We start from the raw sequence: 21,584 nt of genomic DNA on the forward strand, positions 1-21,584 counted from the left end.
CAGGACCGCACCAGGAGCCGGGGGAGAGGCAGCAGGGGGAGCCGGCAAAGGAGCGGGGAGGGGGAGAGCCTGAGCCCCATGCAGCAAGAGCAGACGGGGTTTGGTTGCTGAAGGAAAGGAGACAGATTTTGTAGGTGCTTGAGGAAAGAGAAATAAGTTTAAAAAAGATTGCTGGCTACTTAAGGTCTTTCCAAGAGCTTTATTTTACTCCTGCAGCCGGTGTAAGTTCAAGGAGCGCATCCCCGTCTATCGATTTTTCTGACACCTTGAATTAATCAAAGGTTAAAGTGTGTCAAGAGAATGTTTAATTCATGTATTTAGCAAGTGCAGTCCTTTCATCTGCCCACACAATATGCCCAGGAAATATGCTAAATGGAAGCATTAGCTCAGTCAGAGCTAAAATGAGAAACTGTTAAATGACAAGGCTTCTGCCAAGAAGCTGAAAGCAAATATCAACATCGTCTCTGTTTTTGTTTTACCCTAATTTACGAATTCTGCTAGCTGAAGCAACTAAAGTGCTCATTCCGGAGTTGCTTCATGGTGCTCCTGTTGTGTGAGGGAGAAATCCCCGTCCCAGTGGAACATCAGTGGTGCCAGGACATCGGCGGTGCCCGCAGCCCTCCTGCAGGGCTGGGTGCTGCCCATTTCCAAGTGCCCCGGCACCGCTCAGCCTCCTCCACTTGCAGCTGATTTCCCACGTGCAGGACCCTATGGGACCACCGATGAGTTTGGGCTGTGCTCACGTGTTTTCTGGCATCGGTGTCAGGGTGCAGGACATCCAAACCAAGCTGCCCACCAGAGGCAGTGACGGTGGCTCGTCCCCTTCTAAAGAAGAGGTAAATAGGAGAAAAGCGGGGCGAGCGGCGGGCGCACGGCTCCTTCCTCCTGCCAACAGCAGAACTACCTGCGGGGAACCATACGTACCCGTGGCAGGTAACCCCATGGGTACTTACGCCAGGTAAGGCACGGCCCTGGGGCATCAGCCCCATGGGGAAGCCGTCCCCAGCCCCCTCGCGCAGCCTCGCCATCTGGGTGCCAAAAATAACCCCGAAGCCTTCTCCCGCTGTCACCACCGGTATTTAAATCCCTTCGCGAAAAGCGCCCCCGCCTGCGGGCTGCCTTCTGCCAGCTCCGCTTTGTGTCTCGGGCTGTGCCAGCCTGGGCATCCCCTCCTGCGGGGGGGTAAAGCCCCAGGGGGGCTTCAAGAGCCAGCGGCGGGGCTCAGCCCTGGCCTCTGGGGAGCCTGCGAGGCGGTGCCACCACTGTGGGAGGCAGGAGATGCCCAAGGGCTCCACAAAGCAGCAGGGAGGGCCCGACAGCAGTCGCACGAGGACAGTTTGGGTACACTGGCAGCGGTAGCTGAGGTAGAAAGAGCTGGACGCCTCTCCAGATATAGCTTTAATTAGGGAGGTTATAATTAAATGATGAAAAATGTATATGTGGACACATTAGTATGCTGCTCATGCCAGGCTTAAAAGTAATTGAGCTTTATTAGTTCTCACATCTGAAAAGCCGATCGGCGCTCCATCCATCTCTGCCTCTTCACACCTACCTTGCTCCCTCCCCCCGTGAAGCACATAAAAATGCAGCTGAGAAGCTAAAAGGAAAACACTCAGACCACGTCTTCTCTCTTCGAGGTCTGACCAGGTGATCTCCGAAGTCTTTTCCAACCCAAACGATGACTCTCCAGCCACCGCGGCACGGCAGAGCTGTGGGCACCCGGCTGCAGGCCTGGGGGCGTGCAGGGACGGATTCTGCACACGGAGGGACAGGGGCTGGCGTTCGGGTGCTGTGCCCATGTGTGTGTGTGGGAAGTGACAGGTCACTGTGCTCCTTGTGGGTAAGAAAGTGGCACACGTTTACAGGGAGGAAGGAAAATCCGCTGCCCCGAAGTTATCTTGGAAGCACACACAAAAGCCATCAGCCCTGATAATTGCCCTTCTCCCACCAGAAGGGTGTAAGCGTGTAATTAAGGGAGGAGGAGACGGCTGGCAGCTGCTGGAGGAGCAGGATGGACCCGAACAGAGCTTCCATCTCCAGCAAACCCCGACTGCTCCTGCCCCTTGTCCATAGCCTGGTTTTGCTCCTCTGCACCTGATCCCCCTCTGCGGGTTTCTCTTCCACCAGCGCCGGTCTGCGCCTTACTCCAGCCAGACAAATGGTTGAGGCTGGACCAGGTGATGGTTGGACCAGGTGATCCTGAAGGTCTTTTCTAGCCTTAATGATTCTATGAACGCTTCAGGTAGGCTCAGGGAAATGAGGCAAAACCTGAGCTACCACCCATTTCTTCTGACGGCTCCCAGGAGACCATCTTGGCCAAGTTTATTTGCTGGAGGTCCTGTAAGGCAGACATCTGGGCTCAGGCCTTGCAGTTTTACGTATCTAAACATTCATCGATTTTGGTGGATGTGCAAAGAAAGGCTGGGTGCTGTCTGGTGAGCAGCACGGGGATTCTCTCTCACCGCACCTGCTTGCATTGGTTTTGCATCTGAGTTCCTCTAGAGGGAAGAGATGGCATTATTTCTAAGACACGACTCCTTTGACTTTTGAATACTGCACAGGGATTTAATGAATAATGGCCAGGGGTTCGTGGTTTCCCTGGGCGGTAAGGGGCCTCTCTCGGACACGGATGTACGCAGTGTGCACAGGCAGAGCTGGAGGGGACAACTGCCCAAGCCACCCCACTGGATCCATCCTTTATTTCCACAGCATTTATTCACTCACCTGAGTGAAAAAACGCAAGACAAAAAGTCACCCTTTTGCTTCTTCTGCCTTCCTGCCGCTTCCCTGCGGAGGACCTAGACCCTACCTCTGCAGGTGTCCTGCAGGCCGCAGCTCCCCCTGAGCGGCCATGGACTGAAGCTGCTCAGCACCGTCCGGAGCCTCGGAGGTGCTGCGCTGAGGTGCTATCATCTGCCGAGGAACCGGGCTGTCACCAGAGGGAGCTGCAGCAAGGAGAAAGACCTGCATTTTGTCATTGTTTCCCGTGGCACAAACAACACCGCCCCAACGTCTTTTCCGAATTACATTTTTTATTGGATGAACACGGCTTTAACACATAACTCAGGACTCCACGCGTACACAGTCTGGGATGCAGCGTGCTCCCTCCCGCACCGAGCTACGAAACATCGAGCTGCGGCTGTGGAGGGGAACACCGGGTCTGCATTTTCCGCGTCACGGGGACGTCAGGAACGGTCGGGAGCAGAAGCTTTGTGCACAGCTCTACACAGGCCGGGACGAAGCATGTTAGGAAGAGGCAAAGAAGGGAGTGAGCTGGATCTGCCCTGGCTGGAGGGATGCTCCCAGGAAGCTGTTCTCCATTTCCCCTCCCGAATCCCCTAGGGAGCGGAGGCCAGGCCGGGCTGCGGGGGGAGCGGTGTGACTTCACGTAAGATGCCACAAGCCAAAGGGCGGCTGTGAGAACTGCTGCTGAGGGTGCCGCAAACGAGACGTTTGCCTGTGCCTGCCACTCCTGCTCACCGCACAGGGCGGGCACCCAGGGCTCCCTCCTCCTCGCACCGCACACACAAAGATCCAGTGAAACTGGTGTACAAGTCCCCTGCGACTGACGGGATTTGGCACTAGCTGGTGAAGACCCTGCTCTTACACTGCTGCGAAGCAGTTCTCATGCCTCAGATCTCGGGCTCCTACTTCGGAAGCATCGTAGTCCAAGAATAACTGGACTCTGAATAAATGGCCTAACTGGGGGCAGGGGCAGGGAGGGAGGACCAAGACATCCTCTGAGAGCTTGGCAACTGCTATTCATCTTAGTGAAGCACTTGGGCCACTCAACACCTGAATAAGATGGCTATTTTGAAGCACAAAGATGGATTTAGGGCCTTTTTACTCCAAGTCCACTTCCTTGGAAGGTTTGATTCTAAAAGGTCAATAAAATAATAAGAGAGAGAAAGCCATACTAAGAAAAAACAAGAGTTTGGAAGACTCAGCAAAAGCTGCTTGAACCCTACAAAGCATGCGTCTTTTGACTCACCAACATCGGTTTACTGCATTATTAAAAAAATAGTAATAATAGAAACTACCTCTTTCTGAGTTCAAGGTCAAGCACGTCTGAGAAGATCCTGCACCAACAGTCCTCCTTCTGGCAAGGCACTATCCAGTAGTGTGTGGCACCAACAAGAACATCTCTGTCAAAGCCACTGATACAGTGAGTGCGTGGGCGCACATAAGCCCACGCAGCAACTTTAGCTAGGTACAAAGATTAAAATATAATTCACACTGCTCTCCCTTTTAAAAAGTGGGTTTCGTACAAATCTTAACTAAAAATTGGGATCACGTGGTTCTCAAGCACACCCTTATACCAAGTATTTTACACAACATTAGGAATCTGCTGTTCCTTTCAATAAATGGCTCGTTTCCACAGGACTTTTCTGTTACCCGAGAGATACATTTCATTATTACAAAACTGGTTAAAAAATTCCAGATCGTCTTGTGTAACAAACTAGAACTCTGCTTGCTTTCATTACAAAAATAAGGCTGTTGCACAACAGACACAATTCACACTCAAGCAACATATAGACTCTCTTTTTTTTCAGCTAGCTACTTACAATTCAAAAGCAAACTGTCGGACTTACACGGCCAATCCACGCGAGCAAGCAGGACGTGTTTGGAGCTAGTGCTGTCCTCCACACGGCCAACGCTACCCACGTGCATGCTCCGAAACACGCCACCGTTGCCCAACAGCCACAGCAGAACTTGCTCTCCAACGAACTGGAGACTTCAATTCTACGACTATCAACATTCAAGAGGAGTTTTGTGAGACTAATTTCATCCCTGGAGAAATCAGTGTGATTTTGCCTCTCACACTGGTAAGCCTGGGATCCCACCCAGGATTCCTCCAGCGGATACACTTACCCACTTATGTGAGTTTTTCGAAACTGGGACTTCAGGCAGTTTTCTAAGTTTACAACGTTATCAAGTACATGATAAATCCAGGATGGCTTCTCTGTAATTAACTGTGTAATCGTGTAAATGTATATCTGTATTCTTTTTCAAAGTTAAATACTTTTAACTTTTTTTTTTCTTTCTTTTTTTTAAGGAATATTATATATAACTTGTTCATGTACAGCTCCACCTCATGTCACATTCTCTTCCTAGAGCGAGGTTCAAGTCTCACCAGAATATGGGAATGGTGACAAGAATGTCACAATAACTTACTACATACAACATAATTCCTAAAAATGCATGGACATAGACTTGTATATACATACATACACACATACATATGCACGTTATCAACTCCCACTAAGGAGTCCTCTAGAGAAGGTGCTCTAACGAAGATTTTGACGATTAAATGCAACCACGGACTTGAAATCTGTGCGTGCTCTTGCTCCATCTAGTTCCTTTAACTGAACTGAGGAGGCACCAGAGGATCTGAAGGGAAACTGATCGGTGGATGGACATCTTTTAAAACTTAACATCTCCATTTTCAAAGCTTTCTTGCCTTTATACTAAAGGAAAAAATCATGTAGGTAATCCCTTTGTACTAAAAGGAAAAGTCAACTAAGCAGCTTGTAGCTGAGACAACACCAACAGGAAGGTAACCTGTGCTTTACCCCAGAAACTAGTAGTCATGAACACTGCTCATGTCATACCTCTTAGTCTTGAGTCACCTCTTGTCCAAAATCTGGGAGGCAACAGCTCACCTGTTGTTCAGCATCTTTAGATGGTGACCTAGCGTGTACCCTCAGCAAATCTGCGAACAAGACTGAATTTGGCAGAGTGGTTAATAACAGCTGGCAAAGCTTCAGTCCGGGGGATCTCAATAGCCACGAAGACTGAGACAACAGAAACCTCATCAAGTTTGAAAAGGCCAAGTGCAAAGCTCTGTCCTTGGCGGTGGTGAGGCATCAGTAAAGGCTGGGAAGTGACTGACAGAGTAATATCCCTGCTGAAAGGGACTGGGGTTTTGGTGAAGGCCAGGTTGGTCACAAGCCAGCAGTGCACTTGCTGACAAGGAGGGACAAATGCAGTGGACTATTTCAAGACAAGCATGGCCTGCAGGCTGAGCAAAGTTACTATCCTCCTCTGCTCAGCAGTGGTGAGGCCACATCCGAAATACTGTGCCCACTTTGGGGACCTTTCTCTAGTTCAAGAGGGATGTGAGGAAACTGGAGAGTAGCCCTCCACCACACCGAAGCAGCCAGGTGCCTAAAGCAGAACCTATGAACAGAAGTTAAGGAAGCTATGCTTGTTTAGGCTGACAAGAAGGCTAAGAGGTGATCTAATAATACCCTGCAACTATCTTGAGGGCACAAAAAGGATGGTGTCACACTCTTCCTGTAAGTGCCAGAAAAGGCAACGGCCACAAATTGCAACCTGGGAGTGCATGCTTGACACTAGGAGAGTACTGCAGCATCAGCACAGGTTACCTACAGGGTTATGAGATCTCCACCTCTGGATGTTTCTTACACTCTGCTAAACAACCTCACAACTGACCTGAGCTAGCGTTGGTGTTATAGCCCTGGTTGTGACAAGGCTGGACCAGATGATCTCCAGTTTTCTTTTCCAGCTAACCTGTCTACGATGCCACGGTTCCTCCTTTTAACAGAACGTGTGATTTATTACACAGACAGGGCTGCTTCCTGATGCTTTTTACAAGAAGCTGGGCTTCCTTCAAGCCACAGTCAGAGGCTTGGGATTGCAAAGAAGCTTTCCCATGTAATTGGTTGTCCTGACTTTCTTGTGGCTAATGGTGGGGCTGTGTTTTATTAAAAATTGACTCCAAGTTTTGGCAAAATTTCATTTTAAGACAGTCCAATTATAAAGTTCCAATTTTAGGTGTTAAGTCCTTCTCAGTAAAGAAATAACAACGTAATCTTTAGCTATACAACCTCTTCTGATCTACCAAGTATAATCCCACCAAGTGTTTTCACCTGCCTTTCACCTTCATTTGGAAAAGAAACCATGTCAAAATACTTCCCTTTGGCACCCCCTCCACAATAACAATTGTTTTTATGCAATCAGTTGCAATGTGCATCATGAGGCAAATCAAGGTTTTGTGAAAAAGGTTAGCAACCTGTGTTTCTTACAATAAACATGATCTAGCATAAACATAATAAATAAATGTATAGCAAAAATACAGCAGTTATTGGCTTGGACTGAGATCTTAAGATCATCAGTTTCTGCCCTCTGAATAACAGCTAGCACAAACATTCTAATAACCACCAGCACTTTAACTGTCATGGCGAGCTAACTTCAACAGTAGCTGGAAGAATCAAAAAAGCTAAGGAACCTGACTGCGTGAGTATACCCATGAACGACAGAAGCCCCACACTTCCACTTCTTATCTTTAAACATGTGTCTATTAGAATATCAGTGCCAGCTGCAAAAGCAATCCAAAGAGAAAAGTGAGACACTAACGATGAATATTTTAAAAAGGAAGATCGGTAGCCCAGACTTAATCCTATTCCATATACATGTTATTAACCCCGTATTGTTGGAGAGCACCGTCTCGTGGCAAGCAGACTACTACTAAGGATGCGTGTTTGCTCTATCACAGTGATCCATAAGTGAAGCTGTCGTGTGCTGAAGAACAGGGTCATTCATCCAGAAGACATGGTTGTTGATAGTTCAGATAGGTTTTCTACGGTTATGACTCCTATTTAAAAGAAAAATAAGATTAATTTTAAAAAGATTATTAATGCTATGAATACATTTTCATCTCCTGCATCTGTGGCTTTCACACGTTCACGTAGCAGCTAAGGACACATCCCTCTGCAAGAGTACCAGACTGATGCAGCAACATGGCCAAGTTTGTACAGACAATCCTCCAGGACTACAGCAGGGTCTTTCCAAGGAACACAGATGCACAGAAGTTACTACTTCTGACTGCAGCAGAACAGCACCTTTTTCTTAGGACTAATTGTTCAAGCACCAAAGCAAGGCAGACTACAAAAATAGCCTGTTTTTGTGGTTCCCTGCTGACTTTCCTTCCTACTCCTCTTCCCCAGGGGATCCAGAAATAAATGAATTGCTGGCAGAAGTAACTCTCTAGATAGCCAAGAACTACCATCTAGGCCTGAAACAGCACTACTACCCAACACAGCTATACCTACAGTAGCAAAGGGAAGAAAATAATCTCCTATGTGGTCTGATCTACTGCCCAAAGGGGCACTATACAGCCTCTTGAACAAGTGTCCAGGATCATTCAGGCTTCCATATGGTGATAAAAGCTCATCTGTTTCACTGTCCTCACAGGAAGATGTTAACTGGCTCAATTTCAAATTCTTTTCTGATTTGCATATATGCATTCTATAAAATTTAATTCTTATCCAAAAAGTCACTACAACTCCTAGCTGCTCCATCATTTCAGCATTTGAAAAAATAATAACACATAATGAATAAATGTTGTCCTGGTTGGGCCACTAAGCCAGGCTCGTTCAGCACCATCATATTTTGGTGACATAAGCTCTGGATATTCCAGTGATCAAGACCTTAGATCTGTCCTGTTAAGTAAGTCAGTTGCTGTCGATTTACTATAATAATGTGGAGCAAAATGTACTCTTTAAACATTATTTACCTGCAGTCTCAACTTACCTCATGTAGAAGCTTAGTTTCACTTTGCTTTACAAAATGCTTTACATTGCAATTGTTTCAGTTACCTCATTAGCACGAAGCTGATATGGACAGCTATAGTGCATAGAGGTACGTCCGGTCACAATCAGCTCATTCAGTTCAAGGACAGCTCAGTCTCAGTATGTCAAGAATTCCATAAAAAGTCTGCCATATGACACTGACCTTTGATGCTAAATTAGGTTTCAGTCCAAGAAAGGAGAAGACGGTGTTGCTCTCCTTTGATTCAAAAAAGCCTTCATAATCCTAGAGGGGAAAAAAAAAAAAAGATGAGAACATTTGTATTTGTGTTTTCCTGCTTGATCTTCTCACACCATATATCAGAGTAAAGGGTGATATGCAGTAACGCTCAAGAAAATAGTGATACGTACCTGTACTGTCCTATGCAAACCTAACAGCTATTCTAAAAGGTAGTGATATCAGCAACTCTGATGGTATAGTAAAACACATAGACGCTTTAATTAAAACACCTTTCACTATCTTATTTGACAGAAAAATATTAACCAGGACTTACATGAGCAAGAAATCTACTGTGGGTATATTTTAAAGGTAGTTAAGTGCCAAATAATGCAAGTAAGTTTCCGATAAGGACTTGGATTTTAGCAAACCAAGATACTTACTAACATGGAAACATCTAAGGAGAATTTCTAAGGCGACTGAACACCTTAGTTCTCCTGTAGTGGAACAGAAGACTTCAGTGCCACTCTATCCTTTGAAATCAGTAAGCATATCTCTGACTTGGACAACCACACACTTAACTATAAAATGTTACCATAAGGAATCTTGTTTTATACAAAGATTTTATCAAAAAGCTTTGTTACCACAATTATGTCCCCTCTGGGTTTCAACTGCTTAAGATCAGGTTCTGATCTCGAAGTCTTACTACTTTTACCAATTGGTTTATTGCACTGGACACCTGCTACACTTCTAACACCAGATGAGCTGACAGTTTTCAGTTCTGAAGGTGAAAAGATGAAATAGAGCACTGTTTAGTGAATGGATTTGGCACTCAGTGAGAAGTCAGGAAGTTTCAGGTTCTCCTAGTGGTTTGGTAAATATTTCCTCTATGACCACTGGCAAACAATAAAGCACCCAGTTCAGATTCATTTTCTCTTCCACATAACCATAAAGTGGAAATATTAATTGCTATTTAACCACTTCTGACATGTAAAGTACTCTGTAAATGTCAGGAAATTTCAGGTGTGTTCATCATTATATAGAATTATCCCTAAACATCTAAGATTAGTAGTTATGCTTAACTTAAAAGCATTCAACAGGAGATAATCCTTTAAATACAGACTGTGCACATACACACTTTCAATACAGAACAGTAACAGGTAGACCCTGTGCCTCCACATACCTTCTACCTGCCTAACAGTCATTCACAATGCCCCTGACCCCTAAAGTCAGCACTTTGGCTCCTATCCTCTGATCTTGTTGCTTTTTGAGAGCTCATTTGTCACTGTAAAAGTTTTAGGTGCTTTCCCTAAATTGTATCTCAGTTTTCCTTCGGTAGCGACTGCTTTGCCTGCTTGTCTCCTTCCACTTCTGCTTCTGAAAGGAAAGTGTGTGCTTGCAGATTGAGACTTTACCTCCCTCGGTTCTCTATTTTTCCTACCACCAACCCAAAACAAAAGACCATTCAGACAGAAATTACAGTCACCAATGCACCTCCCACAAGGTCCATAATCATCCCACAGATGCACAGCATTTCTCTCAAAACCTTTATGGTGCACTAGCCAAAGGCACTTTCCCAGCATTTCCACACCGGCGTACTGCTGCACCAATGTGAACACCTCTGTCCCAGCAAAGTGTCACTTTGCAGTTGCAGTCAGCCTAGAAATAGCCATACTTTGTGCTACGTGCTTGCCCAGTCCAATGTCTATACGAAAACCATCTGCCCTCGAAGATGCACAGAGGCCAGCAGAAGCCCGTGATGTTCATAACGCCTCAGATGAATTAGCTGACATAAGTAGAAGGAGCAAACCTTCTTCTTAAGATGACTTTTTGCCATTGCCTTCTTAAAAGATGGCATATTGCTTTGCTATACCCGGGTGGCAGGCCAGTATTCCAAGGCTTCATGCCTGCCTATCCTTCAATATTCATGCATATATAGATTCAGACAAAGAGCATGCACTTCCTCTGTTTTTCAGTTCCATGCTTTTTTTCCAAGTGTGATGCATAATTTCCAGTGAATGCCACCTGCTCACTTTGCTTTACAGGAAGAGTTAAGTTTATTTGCTTTTACTGCCAGGGGAATGAAGCATTTGTAGGAATAAAGCCGCACTGGAGCAAAGGAAGGTAGAATCTCCTGCAATGATCAGCAGCATGGACTGGCAAACAGGCTTTGCAGACAGATGCTGCTTATCATTATGAGCACAGAACTATTACTATTACATTTTTAAATGCCAACATGTGAAGATATTAGACACTGTTTTAAGCTTCCTCTTTGTTAAACTTAGGTGTGGTCCGTTCTGCCTAACTTTGAAATTAAACATACAATTAAACAGAGGAAACAGACATATTTACATCAATTAAAATCATTAAAGGTGATAAACTCATGCTAATTTCTAATTTAACATAAATTCACATATAAACTGAACATAATTAACATCAATGAATCACCACAAAGTAAATCCAAATAAAACAGGCAGGCCATAGCAAAAACTGAACCAGTACTGAAGCAACCCCAACAATGCCATGGCTGAAAACAGAATCACGTGCTCATTAAATTTTGCACCAGGGGAGTTTTAGGTTGGATATTAGGAAGAACTTCTTTACCGAAAGGGTTGTTAGGCATTGGAAAAGGCTGCCCAGGGAAGTGGTTGGGTCACCATCCCTGGAGGTCTTTAAAAGACGTTTAGATGTAGAGCTTAGGGATATGGTTTAGTGGAGGACTTGTTACTGTTAGGTCAGAGGTTGGACTCGGTGATCTTGGAGGTCTCTTCCAACCTAGATGATTCTGTGATTCTAAATACATAGATAAGTAATAAATTCAGCAATGATGTAGTAGTAAATGAGTAGTAAATTCAGCAATGCTGAAGCTCTGCCACAGGGTGTTCAATTAAGCCCTTGATCTCTAAGAATAAGACCTGAAAACTGCATGGCTGCTGTTAAAACCGAAAAAGATGCAGCCTGGCTTTGCTACAGCAGATGAAAAGCCATGAGGGACATGAGCTAGATAAACAACCACATGTGAAGACAGTGCCTGATCTGAGAAATGACCTTGTTTTTCTCCACTGGGTTCATCTACAGGTGTGTCACACTATTGTGCAGCTGAAGGTAGGGCAGCACTGGACAAGTACAACCCACAGCAGAGAGAGAAGAACCCTTTTAGTATCAGGGCAGGATTAAATTGGTTTAAGTTGCTCATTACAACCTGGCAAACCGTAAGGAGCCACCCAGGCAGCTATTGCAAGTATTCCTGCAGCAGCATGGCTCAAGACAGACATCGTTTTCAATGCCCACCAAGAGCACCCTTTCCTCTGAAGAACACGTGCAGTTTTCCTGAATGCCCTGTGACCTGTTTGTCCCAGCAGTGTCAGACGGAATACGCTGCTCGGGTGAGCCATCACCTCACATCGCTGTTCTCGAGCTCTGTTTTGTTTCTTAATTAATTAAAACAGGGTAGGGACTCACAGCTGGAAAATGGCATGCTAAGAAGCAGAGCTGCATTCCGTGCTCTGACTATGGCCTTGTGACTCTGCACCAGTATCTGTGAACACGAACCTCCATAAAGCAGTCACTGAAAGCTTTCTGCAAGCACTAGTTGTCAATTTTTACTTCCAGAAGTGGCCATAGATTTTTTCCACATTTTTGCAGACTGGATCAAAGCTGGATTAACTCACTGAAAGAAACCTGAAGGTTAAACAGCGAGGTTAACTAAGTGTGTGGTTGAAAGAGCACAAAGCCCAACCTATTCAGTCATTCTGAAATTCTAACAACCAGAAAAGATGATCAGCTAGAAGAAACTTCCCCCATGGTTTGAAGTATCTGCATTACAAAACATACTAAATTGGTATTGACACTTTCAAGCTTTAAGGGGGGGGGTGGAGAGAAGCATCTTACTTTTAAATAACGCAGCAGTAAAATTGCAAATTGAGTTTTCCTGTTAATGACTGCAATGAGAACTTATGATCCCAAAATATTCAAATATGAAAAAAAAATAATTAAAATGTGTAATAGCCCTATAAAATTTGGGGGATATATACGTTAGTGTGGTAGTTTCTTAAGAGATTTTTGAGAAACTTGACCTCCAGTACCATGCCCACAAAGACTCATCAGTCTTACTTTGGTGTGTGGTAGGAGTTGGGCATCTCTGGCTTTCCGGGTAACACATGCAAGGTGCCTGAAGTCCCAGACACATCCCACCTGTGACCTTACCTTTATACGCAGAGGTCTGTGCAGATTTGGGCCATGTGCAAAGACACTAACTCCGTGGGTGGGGATGTGAAAATCCTTGTCTCACGTAACAAACATCCCGCTGCTGACAGCAGAGGCTGAGGAAGACAAATGGTGCCATGCTCAGGGGAAGCTGGGAGCTTCATACACAGGCAGGACCCCAGCCCACTTGCAAGCCAAGAGCTTCCCCTTGAAAAATCTCCACGGGGCACTGCCTCGCACAGAGGAAAGCCACCACCAACCCCTGTTTTTAGCAAGGCAGCAGTCCCCTGGTTCTGCACCAGGCTTCGCTGCCAGTAGCGAGTTACTGCAGTCCCCTCGCCATGGCATCAAGCAGCTCCACCAAGCCCGCAGGCGCCGGGGATTTGCTGGGCCCAGCAGAGCAGCACTGTCTCACCCCTGGAGGCATTGAGAAAGCAGCTGTTAACCTAAAAATACTCAAGTGTGGCACATTGCCACCCACTGCACTGCTTCAAAAGGCAACCCTGCGCAGAAACATCATTTCAACCATGTCGCTTTAAATTATGATCCTCGGTGCCTTCCAGAGCTGCTAATTACACATTATTAACATATAAAATCCTGGCAAACTCAGTAGCTGATTAAGGCTAATAAAACAAAGGGGACAGTGGACATGAATCATCAGCGACGCAGGGATGCTCAATCCTTCTGGAGAAGTTGAAAAGCCACAAAAAAAAAAAAAAAAAGAACCTACAGGTGATAAATCACAAAGATGAAGGTATGAAAGGTTACAGAGAATGATAAATGCCAGTTAGGATAAAAAATACATCTCAGGATGGTTTGAGGGGACAGAGAAGAGACAGGACTATAAATAAGGTGAGTAAAAAGCTATTTCAAGTTAGAAAATGCTTCTTAACAGGATACCAACCACCTGACTACTTTAGACCCGGCTCCTCACCCCTAAAGGCAGCAGCAGCTTGATCACCAAGCAGTCTGAGCCAGACACAGCCCCCGTTTTACCCGCAGAATGGTTACAGCATGAAAGGTGCTGTGAGAGCTGCTGGGGAACAGCTTAGCTGACCTAACGAGCTCTCGCTTTGTGGCAAATAAACACAGCTAACTACTGAAATTTCAACAGCTCGCCTTCAGAGCCAAGCAAAATCTTGCTGGCCTTGCATAGAGCAACATAAAGTTCATCTTTGCTTTCCCTGCTCCTGCTGAGTGATTCTTAACCAGACCAGAGGCAGACCGTGGCTGAAAAGGTTTTCAGAAGCAAAGTCACGCCAGGCGGTACTGGGAGGAAGGCTGCAAAGCTCTCTGTGGCAGCAGGATGCTCGGTGCTAGATGCAGAGCTCAGCGGGCTCATTGCAGAAGTGCGCTAGGCACGCTAAATGTTCATGTGGCTTTACCAGAAGGCTGAAGTTCATGAAAGAGGAATGTAGTGAGAATTACTAAATAAGCTGAAGTGATATACTTGCTTCAGAAAAACAGCTAGAGTCAGGGAAAGTACTCAATGGAAGTATTTTATAGGCCTCACTTCTTTATGGTCTTTCCTAGGCACATGCTTATGGCCACTGTCAGGGCAGATCTGGGCTAGCGGGACCTTCAGCCTCCCACAATTAAGGCCACAGGTGTTATCTTAGGCTGTACGTTAAACAAAGTTTTCTAACAATCGGCAAAGCTAAGTGATATCGTTCATTTTATTTTCTGGAAAAAGAATAATAAACAGCAAGCCTCACACCTACATAGCTTTGTTTTCAAAATCTGAATCCTTGCAGTTTATCCTGAAAATAAAAGATGCTGTGGTAGCTTTGCTCCTCTTTAAAAGCAGATTAATCAAAAGCAGGAGAGCTCTCTCAATGTCTAGATTATGCAGAAATCCCAACAGCCATCCACAGCCCAAATGCTACAGTGAGATGGTGGACATGCATTCTGGGAATCTGGATTTGCTGCCTTATTATAACACCAATGCCTTATGCCTTCCTGGTATTTACATGGGTTTTATGCCAATTTTTCTCAGTAGGAAAGCTGCTGGTCCTTGGGAATCCTCCCTTCCTTGGAGATGCCACTTCCAAGGTAGCTCTCCTCCCAGCAGCAAGTGCCAAGTTGTTCACAAAGCTCAACCTGGCTCCAGTGGTAGTGGGAGCCTGACTGTGATGTGGAGTCCTTAAGTGTGCCGTATGCCTAGTGCTGGCAGACCAGATCGCTGTACTGATGTGGTTGCAGGCACTGCCACAAATAATTTGGCTCACCGTTTTGTTAAGCAGGCACACTGAGACTTTAGTAAATGAACACTGGCAGCGCTGGGAGAAACTATTAGCTGCACACCAAAGTTAAAACTGCCAGTACTGCAGACCAGCATAAATAATTGTTTGTGCTTCAAGGATAATAACAGTGAAGACACTGGGTCAAAGTAAACCATTAACACAAAACAGATCTCGTTTAGCAGTTAGCAATTATACAGATACTGCCCGCACATCGCTGCAGCTGAGAGTAGGAGAACATTTTACCTGATGACATTTCAAAGACAGGAACCGTGAGGAAAATTCCTCCCAGGAAGTTTCTTTAAAAGAGCAGGCTGGCTTTGTTGGTGTTTGCTTTTAACTCACAAGAAGAGAAAGAGTGAGCTTGTTAAACATCTCAGACAAATCCTTATTGTTTATCAGGTGCTTACCACACACAGCAGCAGAAAAACAAGCGACCTGCCCAAACGTAGCTCGACTGCTTTTTATATAGATTTTTTTAAAATGTACTAATTATCGTGCAGCACTTAAAGAGAAATCTATTGCCATGCTTTTTTAATTTGTTTCTCTTCAGCAATCATTTTTAATGTATGATTATGATCTCTCCATTATTTTATAAGGGGCAAGGTAATTGCTCTTACAAGAAATAATGGTGAACTCGTAATTTAAATGCACTGAACGAGCACTCGGCTGCTGCCTGAGTTCATGCTGGATGCCAGTGAGAACGAGCTGTTAGCATCCTTCCTGAAAAGGGCAGTTGAGTTCGCTGGGACAGATTACATTCATTCACTGATCGGATTAGGATTACAATGGAAAACCTTACTCAGCACAGCTCTCCTTGGAGAACGAGTGCATGTGCATGGGTGCGAGCCTGTTTTCAATATTACACAGATACACAAAAATAAGAAGACCTTGTCTACATGAGACAGGACAGCCAAAACATAACACAGCTTTCCATTAGCTACCCTTCTGATAAGATCTCTGGACAGGATTTTTAAATAGCTTATGTAATTGATTCCACAAAGCAACCTGCTACTCTTCTCCTAAGGGCTAGATGGTTATTTCCATAATCTCTCTAGTTGTAGGCTTCCAAAAACAAAGGCTTTAATAAAAGGGAGTCCCCTGCCAGCTACAGCTCTATTGTTTGGACAGTGCATGCCAAAAGCAGGCTGCGGTGATGTCTGCCATTCATTCAGCAACTGTGACCGGGTACACAGACATCAGGTGTCCAAGAACTGACACCCCTCACCTCTGCACAGGGAATCCGAGGGCTTCTCACAGTCGAGACATTCACCTGGCAGCGTGCCCACCTGGGCCGGGGGAAACAGTGGCAGGATAAGTACTATGGATGACAACAGGTGCCCCACTTCTGTGCACCTTCTAGCTCTTTATGTGTCCAGCTGTTTAGCTAAGAATATTATCAAATCTGGAAATGACAGGAGTTGGAGAAGAGGGAGGGACTGAAACCTCGGGGAGTGAGCAATGGCAGTCATCCTCTTACAAGGAATCATGGCTAAAAGACATAAATTAACCAACCTGCACAGAACTTTGTGTGGACCTATGTCAACTTTGACATGTTTTAAGGCAGCTGTAACGTTACAATGGACATGACAACCACAATAGTTGCTTCTCCTCTTTGAACATTTTACTCGCCCCAAGATCAGGTGACATCTCCGAGCACTAAATGGAACATAATGGATTTCCCTTTCCTTTGGTTTAGCTGGGGAATGAGACACTGGTGGGAACATCTTTCAACCTTTCCTTTGTTTTCTGTGGTTCCTTCACAGAAGAAGAGAAATGGAAAGGCATTAAAGAAGAAAGCCACGCTAACTGTAATGGTGATGCGATGTATTAACACCACGTTCCTTTATAAATGAACTGTAACGGCTGCATCTTCAAAGGGTTTCTTAGAACACAACCATATAACCATGATTACAAGTGGCGCAATGGTGCACTGAATTATTTATTTCATCCTTCTTGTTCTCTGACAACAGCCACAACACTCACTAGATATTGCTACATCTATTTCCTGTACAATACTACGTACCCTCAAAATATTACTGCAATTTAACACGCTTTCTTATCCTTTCCTCAGTATATTTTACTAGCCCAGGCCTTTTATAAGAGCCAATAACCAAAGATATCATGAGCCATTCAAGAATAAACCCCTTCTCCCCAGGAAATTATGGCACAATATAAAGTTTTGATTTCATGCAAAGGAGAATTAGGATCCCAAATAAAATTGCTGGTAACTGATGTCACACTGATTATCCATGAGTTCTGCAGAACATCAATGCAATTTTAAAAAAAATAAAGACAAAAACTGTGGTATTTTCTACTATATTCTGTTAAGGGGATGGTTCTAATTTTACACTGGTCATTTTTAACTGCTTTTAAATATATAAACACCCTATGTTATTACACTTAGGAAATAGTGTCTGAAAACAGACTAAGGTGTTCCTAAAGTTGTATCAAGTATCTGACAGCTATCATCTTCACGTAGCGGGATGGTTTACAGGAAAATACCTGCAACTTTACCTTCAAACAGCTCTTCTTGAAGTTTAGAAAGCAGAGAAGAAAGTTCAGATGAAAACTACAGTTCTCAACAGGAATTTACTCTCTCCACTACAGGATAACCAGCAGCACTAACACATTAATGGTATTAGCTCTAACTACTGGGATGACAAAATTCTTGGATTATTATTGCTGAGTTCCTATGTTCTTAACCTCTAACACTGGGCAGGCTGGATACATTTTGCCTCTGGCACTGTGCTCCTCTTATACATACCACACAGAGCTACAGCTCTTGTCTTGCAACATGGAAAAGCAGTGGAGAAGTGGATGGCAAAAGCACAGATACAGCCTGTAAGTTACAGCTGTATGGACCTTGCGAATGGCCTGAGCAGTCGGCATGGAGACAACCAATGCCTGATACTGTCAGCATGGAAAAGACGTCTGGGCAGGGGCTGCTTTCCAACATCAGCTCTGTCTTCTGCGTTCCTTGCTTGAGAAACGGCTTCATCAGGAAGACAAACAGCTCTATGTCACTGTCCCCAGGTCACTCACATTCCGCCTGGGGTCTGTGGGTGCACAACTGCAAAAGGTGACCAAGAATGATTTCAACAAACAGCTTAAATTGACCATATGGGGAAATTCTAACTCTAATAGAAAAAAATAATTTATGAAGAAAGTTTCAGCATAATCACTCATTAATCTGAATAGACAGTGTATGATCCCTGAGGAATTCACACTAACTTGTATCTAGTGAGATTATCCCTCTTCTGAAGGCAAAATAGGACCACCACGATGCTGAGTGAGTTGGGTAAGACGATTGCACGGGTGCAGGGAAGCAAATGTAGGCTTGCTGGATACCAAGTTAGCCTCACAACTGTCCTGGCTCCTAAAGACACTACAGCAGGCTTGCTATAGGTAAATTACGCCACATTGCTTAAGAATCTAAAGAGACAGAGTTCAAGCTCTGTGTATCTGTACAAGAAGTAAGACAAACTGCCCAACAACAGTCCAGGACAGAAATTCTGGGAGGGTCTCTAGCCAGTTTTCTTGGATCCTCTCTTTTCTTTTTCCTCTAAATGAGTGGTTACTCCTAATGAGTAGTTACTGAATTGCTATTTTACACACGTAAAAAAGGAAGAAGAACTCTGTAGGATTTTTTTCCAGTATGTTTAAAAAATAGCAGAAGAGACTGATACTGAACAGTGTAGAGAAATCAGTGTCACGGTAATTCCCTGTGCACTGAATAGCTTCTCAAGAACACTGCGCCCCTTTCAGCAGCATATTTGATTTCTTTCTTGTCTATAGACCTTCACTGTTTTGATGGAGTCGATACCCATTGTATTACATTTCAGGGAAGGACAACAAATATCATGTGTCCCTGTCTGTGCTGCTGCCCACCAGGCACTCTATCAGTGCTTACGTACCCTAACACTCTAAACCATCTGAGCAGCTTCCAAGAAAACAAAATAAAGAAAGAAGAGTTAGCCTGCTATGTAAATATTTTCCCTTCAGCTCAAACTCCCACCTTAATTTTGGTTGGCCTAAATTTCAGGCAATCTCGTATCAGTGGCAGATTTTGTGCATGCATATAAAACCATCGCTGTTTCAATGTGCTAACTTGAGCTTCGTAAGGTTAAAATTAGAGTGTGCCTTCATGGGGAAGTGGAGATTTTCTATCTTCTGAAAAGATCCAGGATTCGCTTCTAGCCTGAGAAGGCTGTGTTCACTTGTGGGGATATCAGAGGGAACAGAAGGGGGAGGTGTGAGGTACAGGCCTAATTTCAGACAGCATTTTTTCAGCATTTGTTGCTTGCTGCTTTAAGAACTCTCCACGCCCAATGTTGGGGCTACTTCACATCCTGTTTGGATACATGCATCTGTGGCTCCTCACCAACCAGCTGAAGAAGCCAGAGCTCTGCGGGGGGAACTACAATTTCTACTCCAAATCCACATACCCCAAATTTAGGCATGTCAGCGCTTGACATCATGCTACTCTCCCTCTGTGAACCTAGCCCTAATGTACCAGTCCACAGTGACCTCTCCATCTGTCTGGACTTCCCAGAGTCTGTAAAACAAACAAACAAAAACAAACAAACAAACAAACAAAAAAACTTTTATCTTGCACTAAGCAAGATAATTACTTATCCCTTCATTTTTCAGACAGTGTTTTCAACTTGCAGGATGCTGACTAGTTAGTGTTATGGTGTATCCTATCAGCAATTCTTTAGAAAAAAATCTGAGCAACTCACATGCTAACTAACTGATCTGATTGTGTAAGATAAATATGCAATGGCAGGTAGAACATTTAGATTTTTTTTTCTGTAACCTTGAAAGCAAAGGATTTAATAGCGTAAACTTAGAAAAGAAAATGAACTACAGTCTTTATCTTCTCATTTTTATTGCATCTGTCTGGGACTCAGTTCACAGAAACCCCTATGGTGCTGTGCTGTGGATCTGTGACTGAAACAGCCTTGATAACACACCAGTGTTTTGGCTATTGCCCAACAGCGCTTGCACAGCATCAAGGCCTTGTCTGTTTATTACTCTGCTCCCCAGCATCACCTGCAGTGAAGCTGGGAAGAATTCAGCTGGCCAGAGGGATATTCCACACCATATAACATCGTGCTCAGCAATATATATGTGGGGGGCAGGGGGTTGTCTTCCAAGGTAGACATTGCTCAGAGACATGCTGGAGATGTCTGCTGTTGGGATGTGGTAAGGGACCACCTCACATCACTTGGTCATTTCCCTCCCTTACCTTCACTTATTAAAATGTTTCTCCCGACCCACCTGTTGTTCTCACTCCTGCTCTTCTTATTCTCTTCCCTGTCCTGCTTGGAGGTGTGGTGTGAACAATCAGCTGTGTGGTTCCTTAGGCACTAACAGAAATCTGTTGGCTCCAGAACAGGGGCTTCAGAGGGTTCAAGACAGTGAAAGATTTGATAAGTGTGTGCCAGACTGAATTACAGCTGTTTACCTGTTACTTGCAGCTGCTGGTCACAATGTTGACTTCTCTGTTCTCAATGTTGATTTATTTGTTCCCTCACTTGCTCCATTGCTTGCTCCCTTTCTTTCTGTACATCAAACATTAGGGGTTGTTCATGTTGCTGTGTGCTGTGTTATCATTTTGCTTTGCCTGGAAGAGCTATAATAAAAGCACTGGCCTTGAGCCTCATCTGGTATTTGGCCCCTGCACTGCTGCCATCCCAGTATTCTGCGAACCATGTTGTGGAGACAATTAGCAGTTAGTCCCTTCTCCTCTTTTCCAGGAGCCACTTTGTGGAGGAATGATGAAAGCCATCTTCTGCTTCCACCCTTGTTGCAATGGCCCTCCCATTTCTTGAATAACCCTGTGTAACCATATTGCTTGTATTCGTGCCGATTATGGCTCTTCATAAGGTTAACCACCCAGCTGGGACGGCCACACAGGAACATGCCCGGGGCAGCCAATTCCAGGGCAGCAAGGCATGTGGGAGAATTTGAGCAGGTACTTACAGCAGCTTTCACCTCTGATGGTCTGGGACTTCACGCCCAGACAGACAAGGAATCCTGCTGAACTGGCAGACCACATGAAGGAAGGATGCCCTGACTATACCAGAGACACATCTTCTAGCACCGCGTCGGAACCCGGCCTCTGCTTACCAAGCCACTCTCCGTACCCCTCAAAGAAGCCAGATGATCTGTGGGTCTGAGGAGACACAAAATGAGGGCCTGTGGATCTGTAGACACAGACACCGTAGCTGAATCAGAGATCTAATCCTCAATTTTAACAGTCACTACTGTAAGTCACAAAGCAACAATGGAAGGATAGGTCAGCTCAGTTAGCAAAGGAGAAAACAGCTCCTTGGGAGCAGGAAGAAGAAATCACGGACTGGC

At 44.8% G+C, this 21,584-nt stretch overlaps 1 protein-coding gene and 1 long non-coding RNA gene across 4 annotated transcripts in view; both read right to left on the reverse strand.

The window, feature by feature from the left end:
• Window positions 1-1,471: 1,471 nt before the first annotated feature.
• Window positions 1,472-2,188, reverse strand: LOC118164112. The gene is made up of 2 exons (XR_004749348.1): window positions 1,913-2,188; window positions 1,472-1,548 (listed from the first exon to the last, which is right to left on the reverse strand). It is a non-coding gene; the product is annotated as an uncharacterized LOC118164112 (long non-coding RNA).
• Window positions 2,189-7,008: 4,820 nt separating this feature from the next.
• Window positions 7,009-21,584, reverse strand: part of SH3BGRL2 (SH3 domain binding glutamate rich protein like 2) — a 41,211-nt gene continuing 26,635 nt past the window's right edge. For all 3 annotated transcript variants that reach the window (XM_035321403.1, XM_035321404.1, XM_035321405.1), the window contains exons 4-5: window positions 8,758-8,838; window positions 7,009-7,618 (exon numbers count right to left, since the gene is read on the reverse strand). In XM_035321403.1, coding sequence (XP_035177294.1) covers window positions 7,610-7,618; window positions 8,758-8,838 — 90 coding nt within the window. In that variant the 3' untranslated portion in view covers window positions 7,009-7,609. The remainder of the gene's footprint in view (window positions 7,619-8,757; window positions 8,839-21,584) is intronic.

Source organism: Oxyura jamaicensis, chromosome 3, assembly GCF_011077185.1.
Source record: "Oxyura jamaicensis isolate SHBP4307 breed ruddy duck chromosome 3, BPBGC_Ojam_1.0, whole genome shotgun sequence".
NCBI classification, from domain to species: domain Eukaryota; kingdom Metazoa; phylum Chordata; class Aves; order Anseriformes; family Anatidae; genus Oxyura; species Oxyura jamaicensis.